This window comes from Mauremys reevesii, linkage group 7, assembly GCF_016161935.1.
Source record: "Mauremys reevesii isolate NIE-2019 linkage group 7, ASM1616193v1, whole genome shotgun sequence".
Lineage (NCBI taxonomy): Eukaryota > Metazoa > Chordata > Testudines > Geoemydidae > Mauremys > Mauremys reevesii.
In genome coordinates this window covers 38771411-38784484 of record NC_052629.1, presented here as the reverse complement: position 1 = coordinate 38784484, position 13074 = coordinate 38771411, and the positions used below count along the sequence as shown (strand labels likewise).

At 43.1% G+C, this 13074-nt stretch overlaps 1 protein-coding gene and 1 long non-coding RNA gene across 2 annotated transcripts in view; one reads left to right on the top strand and one right to left on the bottom strand.

The window, feature by feature from the left end:
- DNAJC9 (DnaJ heat shock protein family (Hsp40) member C9) lies at positions 1-9832 on the bottom strand. Its single transcript, XM_039482759.1, has 5 exons — positions 9510-9832; positions 9113-9253; positions 3432-3686; positions 2292-2378; positions 1-343 (listed from the first exon to the last, which is right to left on the bottom strand). Exons 1-5 carry the CDS (start codon positions 9687-9689, stop codon positions 224-226), a joined length of 783 nt encoding a protein of 260 aa, XP_039338693.1. The 5' UTR covers positions 9690-9832; the 3' UTR covers positions 1-223.
- A 294-nt stretch (positions 9833-10126) lies between these two features.
- The window catches only part of LOC120369452, a 35597-nt gene continuing 32649 nt past the window's right edge, over positions 10127-13074 (top strand). The window contains exon 1 of the long non-coding RNA XR_005583168.1: positions 10127-10320. This is a non-coding gene — a long non-coding RNA (uncharacterized LOC120369452). The remainder of the gene's footprint in view (positions 10321-13074) is intronic.

The following is a 13074-nucleotide window of genomic DNA, read 5'->3' as shown; positions in this document are numbered from 1 at the left end:
TGGTAATCCAATAACCTATTTAATCCTAATGAAAATTTAGGAGAAGATTTAAAATTGTGTCACCAAAAAGTTCGTTTTCATCTCACTTGCTATCATATCTTCCCAGCCACAATGAATTGATGCGCATGTGCTCTACAGTGGAAGTCAGGAAGGTTGCAGAGATTCACTGGAACTTAGGTGTTCATTTGTGGATTGACATACAGGCTAGAAAGTCAATAGATGATTATTTCTTTGCCTTCTTGGGTGCTGTTTTCTTTCCTCCTTTTTTGGAATTGTTTCCATACTTTGCTTCCATTTGAGCCAGAAAGTCATCTATTTCTTTTTTTCTATCTTTATTTCTGCTCTATAAAATGAACGAGAAATCTGTTTACCAAAAAGTCATTGTGAGATCCAACTTCATTAGAATAACCTGTCTAGTTAAATAGGACGTTGATATGTACTAAGAGAATATGGAATATGTAATACAATTACGTAAAAATCTATGGTCCACCTTAATCTAGTATCTAAAAATAAATTTAAAGATAAAGGCTAGAAAAGGTTAACAAAAATATTAACTGATTGACAATGGGGGTGGGTTCCTGGAAGGAGGTAACAGACCAGAACTATATTCTGGAAAGGAGAAATGATCTAGGTATCTAATTTGTTTATACAAATACAGCATAAGAGACTCACAGGAAGCTTCCTTGCCATTAACTAAAATAGTTACAATTCAAAAATATAACCGAAACAGCAGTACATTTCCTCTGCCAGCCCTACAAACATATCAGCAAGCATAATTCAAATCAACATCTTCACATGCCCTTCCAAAGCAAACCATCCCTCCTGTAGCCCCCTCAGTGTTTTCTAAATGCCTACTCAGATAGGCCTTGCTGGATATGGGGAAGATCAGCAGATTCCGAATATTTCAGATCAAGGCAGGGAGAACAGATGCAGTGAATTCCAAAGTCAAGGGTTCTTCATGCAACACCCTTTATCAGGAGCTCAAAGTCAAACTCAGGCACCTCCACGAACCTCAGTGACAATATGTCATGGGGAGTAACGCAATTCCTCAAACAGAAAAATCTCAGGTCACTTATAGCTTGCTTTTCAAAGGGGCTGAGCATGCAGTTCTCCTTGACTTCAATGGACTAGTGGCTGCTCAGCACTTCTGAGAAGCAGGCCACTGAACTTTATAGGTAAAAACCAATACCTTAAACTCCACCTGGAAAACATTAAGCAGCCACTAAAGCTCTTGGAGTATTGATATCATGTGTTCACAGGAAGACCCTTCACTGAACTATCAAGTTACTACATTCTTCATAACTTCAGATTTTAAATAAACTTAAAGTGTAATCTCATGTAGAATGCACTGCAGTTGTCCTACCTACAGGTGACAAGCACAGATCATGGCAGCATGGCCACCTCAGAAAAAAAAGAATGTAGCCTCCTGGTCAGACACAGATTGTAAAAAGCCAGCTTGGTTGCAGATGCTCTTTTGTCCTTTAAAAACAGCTGAGAATCTAACTACATACCTCAAGATGCAACCTGTGAGGATGTCTGGCCTTCATTTGTAATAAGAGGAAATTATAACATCTCTGCTAACTACAAGTTGTGTCTTCCAATCTTCCATAATCACTAATATTCTCAGGATTCAAACTCAGCTTTCTTGCCCTTATTCATGGCCCAAATTTGCCTACTTGACAACACGATCTGGGATGGACAAGCTAGCTATATAAAGCTGGATGTTATCAGTATGAGAACACTTCAACACATCTCACTAAGGAGTGGCCTCACATGCACATTGAATAAGGGATGACAGACTAGATCCTTATGGTACCCAACAGGATAGAGACCTCAGGGCCAACTACCACCACACAACCTGTGGAATCTTTCAGAGAGTAAAGTACAAAGCCAATGAAGAACATTCGTGTCTACACCCATCAGAGACTGCAAACACATCAATGGTTCCTTTATTGTGGTATCTATTCAGTATACCAATTCCTAGGTTCCCAGTCTAAACTTTCATGGTTTATTTGGGACCAGAATAAGTATAACTACAGTGAACCAGGTTGTCTAAGTGATTTTATTAAATAAAATTTTGCATCATATTCAGTGTTAATCAGAGCCTTCTGAAGACTAAATGAAAGGCACAAAATTCAACACTAGGACTCATTCTAATCTCCAGTAGATTTTTTCCAATATGCAATAATCTGCAACCATATTAGCCTACTGGCATTTGGGCACCAAAAGGTAACAACTATCTGAAGTCAAAGACATAAAAAGCCTTCTTTGCAGAGATCCTCAAATCTTACTTGAATTAGTGCTTTCAAGTCATCTTCCCCATCACCAAGACCGAGTTCCTCCCTGGTCTTTTCTGCCTCTTTAGCTTCTTCTTGAGCCTGAAATAGTAACTAGCTGCTTAGACGAAAACAAACAGCATGTTATTTGACCAAAGTTTTATTACAAGAGTCACTGATACTTCCTTTTGTGTCTAAATACAAAACAGAGGAGCAAAGTAGCAAAAAACGCTAGTGGAAAAAGTTATTTGTTCAAAGTTGTTTGGCCTTAAAAAGTGTTGTCTGCATTAAAAAAATGTCCAATACTGGTTCCGCTATTAGGAAATCCTACCCCGTTTTTGCTTCTTCGCATCTGAATTTTAACAACTTTTTATCATTCAGCTATCAATAAAATTGCTGCATGCACTGTCTCATATAAAGAATAAATATATAGTATGATTCCAGAAGTCAGTTTTTTGGCCTAACATTGTCCCTTTAGATTTGGATCAAGAGACACTGATCTGCTCCAAAATTTTGAACTTTGATAAGCTGTTAGCAAAGTGGGTATGGTATTCAAACAAATGAAATGCAAGTAGAAAGTGCCTATTATTGCACTGAAACCCTTAGCAGCAAACTGACTGCAATTAAAGGACATGACATTTGAAAAACTAAGGCTATGTTTATATGTAAGGCTGCACCGCTGTAAGGTGTCCTGTGTTGCCACTCTATGCCAGTGGGAGAAAGCTCTCCCGCTGGCATAATTAAACCACCCCTAAGACATGGCAATAGTTGTCGGCAGGAGAACATCTTCTGCTGACAAAGTGCTGGCCACACTGGCACTTTTGTCAACGAAACTTATGTCAGTCAGGGGGTTGGTTTTTTTCCCCACACCCGACTGACAAAAGTTTTCCAACAAAAGTGCTAGTGTAGACAAAGCCTTAGTTACTGTTGAAAAGACAAAATAGGATGAGTTTTATAAAGAAAGAACTGAGACACCATCATGAGTTGCTGGACTTAAAGTATGAATCTGAGTCTAGAAACTTTCTCTGTTTTTCCAATGGGGAGAGAATTTGTAAACTGAGGCACAGTTTACATGGATTTGAAAAGAATACTTCCTGCCAAGTGTAAATATTCAATAATTTTCCCCTTTGACCCCTTGCACGTGCAGTAACATACCCTCCTTTTCCTTGCATTCATTTTTTGCTTCGACTCTTTTACAAAGACTTTGTAGGATGGAACTTCTCCAGAATCAATGGCTTGTTGTATGATCTTCCTTATTCTTGGCTCATCTGTATAATCAACACACAGCACAGATTCCATAATTTTGTCTATGTCTCCCTTGAAATCTTCATATGCTGCTTTAACATCAGCCAGCTCTTCTTCTGAACCTTTGTACTTCTTTTCAAAGTCTTCAATATCTTTTATGGTGATCTGAAATTTTAAAAATTAAGTTAAAACATCAAGATTTATTTACCACGGAAGGCAAATTCTCAATGTCAGATTAGAAAAGAAAAGAAATTTAGATACACATTCAAGTTTTCCAGCCCAAATTTTGATGTTAAAAAGTATTCTAAAAAGGGAAATGAAGGTTATTCGCCAGTAATGGGAATTCTTTAGGAAGGACTCCACCCATTCAAACTCATGGGACAATTTGAAAAGCAGTACTGTCATCTGAAGGAAGTGGGACATGGAGGCTCTAATAAACTGAGCATCCTATTGGGATGCTAGGTGTAATGCATAATGTCCATGTAGCAGCTCTGCAAATTTCTACAATGGGAATATGCTTAAGGCATCTCAAGGAGGCCCTCGTTAATCTTGTGGAATGCGATCTACACTGAAGTGCAGCAGCTCTGCTGCTGTAGCGATTTAAGTATAGACATACCCATAGGCACTTAGGCTTGGTCTACACTACAGAGTTAGGTCCTTGTAAGGCAGCTGACCTCAACCTAATTATGTCTATGTCTACACTAGAATGCTGCTTCTGCTGAAGTAAGCGGCCTGCGACACCGACATAATAACTGCACCTCCATGAGGTTAGGGCAACGTAGTGTCCGTGTAGACCAGGACGGGCAAACTTTTTGGCCTGAGGGTCACATCGGGGAATAGAAATTGTATGTCGAGCCATGAATGCTCACAAAATTGAGGTTGGGGTGCAGGAGGGTTGAGGGCTCTGGCTGGGGGTGTAGGCTCTGGGGTGGGGCTGGGGATGAGAGGTTTGGGATGCAGGAGGGGGCTCCATGCTGGGACCGAGGGGTTTGGAGAGCAGGAGGGGGAGATCAGGGCTGGGGCGTGGGGAGAGGCTATGGGGTGCAGGCTCTGAGCGGTGCTTACCTCAAGCAGCTCCTAGAAGCACTGGCATGTCCCTTCTCCGTCTCCTAGGCGTGGAGCAGCTCCCAACCCTTGGAGCGGGGCCATGCCGAGGCTTCCGGGAGCCGCGTGGTACGGCTCCTAACCCAGCGCCCCAGCTGGAGCACCGGACCGGGGCCAAGCCACTTGGTGCGGCCCCCAACCCAGCGCCCCAGCAGGCGTTCGCAGGCCAGCTTAAAATAGCTTGCCAGCCAGGTCCAGCCCGCAGGCTGTAGTTTGCCCACCCCGGTGTAGATACTGCATTACTTATAAGGGCTCCTGGCTCTCATTCTTGTCAGTTTCATGGCTGCCTGGTGCCCTGACACTGACAAAAATGACAATTTCACGGCTGGTAGGCTCCATACTGTGAAATTGAGCCCAACCTGGGCTCACAGCTTCCCTCCCACCCCAAGTTATCAGCCAGCCACCAGGCTCAAAACTGGAGCCCCCACCCTCCACCCCGGGAGACAGCCTGAGCTGTGAGCCCAGCCTGGTTATTCTTACCAATACATACTTTATTTTAGTCTGACCTCCTGCACTTTGCAGGCCACAGAACCTCATCCACCCACTCCTGTAATAGACCCATAATTTCTGTCTGAGTTACTGAAGTCCTCAAATCATTAAAGACTTAACAATTACAGAGAATTCACCATTTACACTAGTTTAAACTTGCAAGTGACCCATGTCCCATGCTGCAGAGGAAGGTGAAAATCCCCAGGGTCTCTGCCAATCTGACCCAGTGAAAAATTCCTTCCTGACCACAAATATGGGTTTCAGTTAGACCCTGAGTATGTGGGCAAGACCCACCAGGCAGATACCTGGGAAAGAACTATCTGTAGTAACTCAGAGCCCTCTCCATCTAGCGTCCCACGTCTGGCCATTGGGGATTTTTGCTACTGGCAGTCCCAATAGGCCACATGCCATTGTAGGCACACCCATCACACCATCCCCTCCATAAACTTATCAAGCTGAGTCTTGAAGCCAGTTAGATTTCTTGCCCCCACTGCTCCCCTTAAAAGCAGCTACACATTCAAGTTGAAGAGAAGGGATACCAAGCTTGAACTTTATCATTCAGTAACTACATTATTTTAAGAGCATCAGCCTCCAGGCTATCTCCAGAAGGAATTGAACTACAACTGACTTTTGCATCACCAGCATCTCATGATAAAAGCCCATTGAAATAACTAGTATTATATCAAGGACACCCGAGAGAAGACCATGTGTTTGCCCTCTCCTATGACACCACGGCAGTTTGAGATTGCCCCAAATCTGATCAAAGTACATTGTAAACTCACTGCAGTAAGCCACTGTTGACTGAACCTTGGTGAAGGCAATCTAGCCAAGGGAAATTTTTCTGCCCACTATTTTCTTCTAGGTCTCTTCTAGAGCCCTAACCATCACTTTGCTCTTGGTTTACACCTTGTTCATCTATATCAACAAGATGCTTCATCTACCCAACTGATCAGTGACATGTTTTAATTCAGCTAGATCAGGGCGGATTTGATATAAATCATGAGTCGGGAAGACTCGATTTAATCATGAATTTCTGCATAAAAGTGCATTCTTGTTGGTTGTTATAACCTTAATACATATTCTTCACAACTCAGAGATCGATGTAGGTTTCATTTTTAGAAGGCACACACTATACATTTTGTAAGTGATTTATTTTGAAAAAACTTTTCAGATTAGTTTTACAACTATATCAGAAAATGAATGATTATTTGGTTATTTCATTTACCAAAAGGTAATTGAAGCAGATATTTATGAAGTCATTGGGAGGTGAACTGTCTCCAATTCAACAGGCTAATCATTAATATTTGGAGGATTTTCTTGACATGCTGTATTAGGAGGAGAACATCACCAGACAGACATTTAAATTGTTTTAACTAAAACAACTTTCTGTATTCTAGATTTTTTTCTTTAACAGCAAACAAAATATTTTAACAAAACAAACATGAATTTCTGAATTTAGTTAAACATTCAAGTTTTTAAAATCAGGTTTGTTTTTGCTAAAATTGTTTTTAACTAAATAGTTAATTATTTTTTAAATTAAAATAGACTATGAGGTCGACATGAGAAACTTAAAATATTGGCTTCTCCCTCTAACTCAGTCGTCTTCAGCTTCCTTTTCCTGTTTGTTCATAATCTGGAAAAGAAAAACAAGCTTTCCTGCTTTTTCAGGTCCAAAATGATTTCTCAATTTGGAATGACTTAATCCAAAGGAAGAAAATATTCTTTCTACACCAGCAGAAGACGCTACTGCTGTTAAAAGTGAGATTATCACTTCAACAATCTCTGAATCCAAGTGCTTAAGTGACTTCCACCAGTTCACTGGTGTGACTTTCTTTAAAACATCATCAGCAAACATATATTTCTTGAATGGTTCACCCTTAGTTCTGAAGTTTACTATAGTTGGCATTATGGAGGGATGATTGCTGGATGTCCATGTCATAGCCAACTCCTCTTCTTCAGCAGTTAAGGTTTGACCCTGGTACCGAGTATTGAGAATATTTGCAAGAAAATGAGCTGGAGTTAGTGCTTGTCCCATTCGTTTTTTTAATGCTTGTAATTTAACTCTGTCATTACATATTTCTCTTTTTAAGATCTCACTCAGTTCCTTCCAAATTTCAACAGCATCAGCAATAAAACAGCTATTTCCCTGCATTTTGTTCAAGGCTACAGAAATAGGCTTCAGGGTACTCAGCATACGTTCAACATTTCTCTTAAGCCCAGTGTTCAGAACTTTGGCTGTGACAGTACCATCTATTTTTCACTATTTTGTTCACAAACTGTCATCAGATTAGGCCAGTTCTTGATATAGTGCTCAAAACAGTCCACTACTGAGTTCCATTGCACGTCTTGTGGGAGAGTTAGCTTGGTCCCTCCCACTTTTTTCAGAGCAGCTGCTGCAAAGTGGTTGTTGTGGAAGTATTTTGCAATTTCAACAACATTAGCTTTTATTTCTGGAACACTGAAGTCTTTGGCTAGGAGGTGCATCAAATGAGCACTGCAACCGTATGTTATTAGCTTGGGACTCTCTTCACACTCTTCTAAATTTCTTCTCATCCTGGATACATTTGCAACATTGTCTGTGACCAAGCTACGTACTAGACATTTGAATTTTTTTTTCACAGTTCGTTATAGCTTTTCCTGCTACTTCTTGTAAGTATTCTGCTGTGTGTGCATTTCCTGATGTATCAATTGTTTCTGTAAGGAAGACATTCCCTTCTTCTGTTGTCACACAAGCACATACAAAAGGATCATTGTGGACATTGCTCCACCCATCAAGACTCAGGTTAACAATTTCGCCCTCTAGACCTTTTGCACACTGCTCAATTTCTCTTTCATACACTTTATCTAGCAATTTGCCTGCGACATCTGCTCTGTTGGGTGGACTGTATCCTGGTCTTAATGACTGAACCATGTTAATGAAGTGTGGGTTCTCAATTATCCGGAAAGGAGAGTTTGTTGCATAAACAAACCGGGCAATTTTTTCATCAATTACCTCTTTTTGTAATCTGCTGGTTTTTATCACAAACTTATCTATGGTTGTTTCTGGATGATAGAGATTTTTTTTTTCTTTTTGCTACAGGTGATATACTGTGGCTATGTGACATACACGATGTGACTGAAACACTATCATTGGCAGATAACTCTGAAACTATAGAAAATGATGGTGATCTTGAAGGTGGATAGTCTTCAGAATCCTGCATGTTGAGGATGGATTCTCCTAAACAAAATAAATCAATACAGTTATTTAATTATTATTACCAGACTGCTCATTTAGTATTACTCATTGCATTCACTGACATCCAGTACTACTTTAAAGGTGAAATTGTAAAAGGAAGATCTGCCTATTTCAGCTATTTCTTTATCACAACTGCATCAAAAATGATAGTACCATAGAGTAACAACTATATTTTTTGCTCAAACGTAAGAATTCAAGAATAGTCCAGAAGGAATACAGGCTGTCCTTAAGAAAGAAGTTTGAATTTAAAAAGTTTACCAACCTGAAGATCCTGCATGTTCATACATGTTCCTTTCATCATCTTCAATACAACTTCCTCCTGAGAAGGAACACTTCTCATGATGTTGTTTCATTCGGGCAACCAGGCCTTGCATTTCTTTATTGCACTGTTTGCATTTTGCACGCATGCCTGTCTTACCCACAGGTAGAGGAACTTCATTAAAATATTCCCAAACTGGGTCTCTTTTACGGCCTGCTGCCATTATAGGTTTTCCCTTCTAGTGAGAGAACGGTAGAGCAACAGAATTAGCAACTGCCCAGGACAGTACAACATCAGGGCAGATATGGTAGATAGCTGGAAAAAAAAAACAAGTTCCCCTTAACCAGGGCGGCAGCACTTTTAGAGCATGTACCAGATGTAGAGATCAGTATTTAGCAATTCCAGACACACCCTCCCTTCTAGGAGCACTAGATCTGGGACTCACCCAGTAGCAATGCTGATAATTCCCCTAGGCCACTAGCCCTTCACTGCAACAGCCCCTACCTTCTTGAAGAGCAGTCTCCAGTATTCCTCCCAGTCGCGGTCCTGGCTCAGAGCGTCTGACTCCTCATCTACAATCCCCTGCTCGTCATACAGCGCCCGCTGCTCCTGGTCACTCAGTACCGCATACACCTTGCCTAGGAGCTGAGGAAACAACCGTCACCCTCCGCAGCGAGTCTCCGAGCAGCGGCCCGCCCCCCCTTCTCGCGGCTCGGTCTCCCCCCACACGCGACAGCCAAGGGGAGCAGCCTCTGCAGCTCCCTCACAGGCGCTGAGCCCGAGCACTTACACAAAGCGGCTGTCAGCATAACGGGGGCCAATAGCGGCGCCCGCTCCTGGGGGGGGGGCAGGGTGCCCGGCCCGGGGGGCGCCTCTCTTCCCTTCACCACCGCGGGCTCACCTGGAAGTGCCGGGTCGCCTCCTCCTTGCGGTCTGGGGCCGCGCGGTCCGGATGGACCCGCAGCGAGACCCTGTGGTAGCCGCGGCGGATCTCGTCCCCCGAGGCCTCCTGTCTGACGCCCAGCACTTGATAGAGGCCGGCGGCGCCGAACGCCGCCTCGCACTGCTCCAGCAGCCCCATCCCGCCGCTGGCGCCTCGTTAGCGCCGCGCGACTAGCTTATCCCTTCCGCGGGCCGAGTCTGGCGCGCGCGCGCTACGTCTGCGACCCGCGCTGCTTTACGGCCAGACCTGGAACGGCCGCAAAGACGCGCAGTCGAGGCAGGGAGAGCAACTAAATTCCGCAGCCCTCAGCTGTCGTGATACGGCCCCGCCGCCAGGAGGTTTCCCGTTACACGGCGGGCGGGCTGGCCGCTGGCAGAGACTGGCCCTCCCTGGGACTTCCCCAGTAGGAAGCGGGACCGGCTGCTGTCCACGGGTCCCGGCCCTGTGCGTCGTCCCAGCCAACACTCAGCGAGGCGTTGCGGGCCGCAGCACCGCGCTCAGACCGGTGTGAAGCGCAGGGCCGGTCTGATCTCACACTGGGGCCACGCTCAGCCGCCTGACGCACTGTCCGGCGGCTGTTACTGAGCATGCGCGGTACCATCTGCGGGAGCCGGGACTCAGCCCTCATGACAGCGTCTTCGCTGCTGCTCTGGGCCGGGGGCTAAACGGAGGGGCGCGATGCGCAGAATCTGTCGAGGGGGAAAGTGATCGCGCACTGGGAGTTAAACAGCTGGAGGCAGGGGAAGGCGAGGGGCCCACGGGCAGGAGGGTAAGCATAGGCTGGGCGTTATCTCGTATGAAATCCTTCTCCGAGGCAAATTTTTACTTACTTTACGTGCTATAGGCTCACACCATCACGCTAGATTGACAACCACAAGAATTAAAAAAATCATGAGTTATGGACATCTTGAAATTAAAAAAAATAGGTTGTTTTTAATTTGCCTTTTTGTTTCTGAATCTTTAGGCCACCACTAAATTCATACTTCTGCTCTAACCTCGCCCAAAGAATCCATATACCTAAAACAGTTGTACATTCCTATAACATTCAAAAGCATTTTGAACTTCCAGTACCATACCACCAATCTCTTTTCTAATGGAAGACTTCTCCATCTTGTGTACACTTCAGTGTACACTTTATGGGTTGTATACATAGATGTTTATTTTTCTACTGAGTTTATATTTTTAATTGCATATTTTCATTTCATAACCTTTTACATATACTACATATTACAATACATTTCAGTAATGTTCTTCATTGACACATTTACCATGCTGTACTGCAAAAATCAAGGATATTTTTAAAATGAAATACCCAGTTATTCCTCAGCATTAGTTGGATTGTAGGCATGGTTCAGATCTCATCTTCTGTGTCTTTTGGAGAAACTAAAGTGCCTTATGTCTCCACTATGTTTTTACAGTGGTATAGCTAATACCTTTATTTACCTTACAGTTAAACCACATTTTCTTAACATGGAGGACAAACTATAATGCTGACGTTAAATTAATCATTATTCATAGTTTGACAATTCTGATACTGATTCTGTGGCTAACACTGCTTCTTTGCCATCAAAGGTAATTGCATCTAAATAGCTGTAGCCCCCCTCCCCACCCCATTTGTGTGGGTATCATGGAAAACCAGTTAAAGCTAAATGAATTAACAGAAGCTTTTCCCTCCTTAGTTTCCCTTAAGGGCTTGGCTACACTTACAAATTTGCAGCGCTGCAGCAGGGTGTGAAAACACACCCTCTCCAGCGCTGCAAATTGCAGCGCTGCAAAGCGCCAGTGTGGTCAAAGCCCCAGCGCTGGGAGCGCGGCTCCCAGCGCAGTCCGTTATTCCCCACAGGGAGGTGGAGTACGGACAGCACTGGGAGAGCTCTCTCCCAGCGCTGGCGCTTTGACTACACTTAGCGCTTCAAAGCGCTGCCGCGGCAGCACTTTGAAGTGCTAAGTGTAGCCACAGCCTTAGTGTTTATCTACATGGTATCACTATAAAGATGTGAAGTGAATGCACATGTTACAGCACCTTAAACTTTTATGGATGCTCTCATTCAGAAGTGGCCTTAATTTTGACAATGGCAGTCAGGGCAACCCCACTAGTGGGGCAGGCTCAGCCCAGGCTGGACCATAGCTTCTCCCTTCTTGGGAGAGTTCAGCTTTCATTTTTAAAGATGTACACATATAGCATTTGTGGTTGCAAAGCAATGTGAGTAGAAAGGCTGACAAGAGTGGAGTAAAATACGCCAGACTCTGCTGCAGGGTGTTAATGCTAAAGCGTAATGATGACACGTCAGAAGCCAACACTGACTACAATACCTTGGTCACTTCAGCAGGGGTTTTTCTCATTCCTATAGTGAGAAAAACTATACTGGCCTATACTGCTAGATAATGTGGTCATTATCCACTACCTTCTCCCCCTCCACTATCATTCCTGTCCTAACTACAGCAATTGCATACATCAAAGTGTAGTATCAACACAATATAATAGTTTAGCAGTCTTAATATAACTGAGCAGCTAGAAACAGTAGGAACAAACATTATATGCAATGTACTGGACTGAAGAGCCCTCTATTACCAAGCTTCTGCTCCCCACGTAGATACTTACAGACTAATAAAGTCACCTCTTCATGTTCATTTTGGTAAGATAGATTATATTAAATAGATTGAGCTCAAGTCTGTCACTGTAAGGCATTCTTATATCACTCAATCCTTTAATCATTCTCATGTCTCTTCTCTGAACTGTCTCCGATTTTTCAACATCCTTTTTGAATTGTAGATACCAGAACTGGACATAGTATTCTAGTACCCAGTGCCAAATACAAAGGTACTACAACCTCCATACTCTGATTCAATATTGCCATTTATATATTCAAGGATTTCATTAGAAATGATCAAATAGTTTTCACTGTATATAATGTTTTATCAGTTTCTTCATGCTATTGTTATGGAAAATTAGTCAGAGGCAGGGATTCTCAAACTTCATTGCACCATGACCCCCTTTTGATAACAAAAATTACTACATGACCCCAGGAGAGGGGACCGAAGCCTGAAGCCACCCAAGCCCTGTAGCCCAGGGTGGTGGTGGGGGGGCACAAAATACTAAAGCCCAAGGCAGAAAGCCCATAACCTGAGACTCACCACCCAGAACTGAAGCCCTCGGGCTTCAGCCGTCAGTCCGTTACTGTAACTGTCAATATGTTACAGGCTTCAGAACTTCCTATGACTCCTTGCTTTTTTTCCCTCATTCAAGGAGAAAATTCCACAAATACAAAGTTATTTGGAATTGCTTTCAGTTAGTTGCAATTACTGTAAGTTATTTAACATGCAAGTTTGGAATAACTTTTGGGAAATGGGAGATTATTTCTAAAAGGTAACTTCTCTAGAGGCCAGGAGTTTTGCCACCGACTTCAGCAAGGGGAGGAGAAGGCTCCAAGAGACACCAATCAGATCTTGACATAGCCCAGTTTTATTTCTAAATCAGAAACCATTGTTTTGTAACAGCTGATAACTTTTTTTTTAAAGTGTA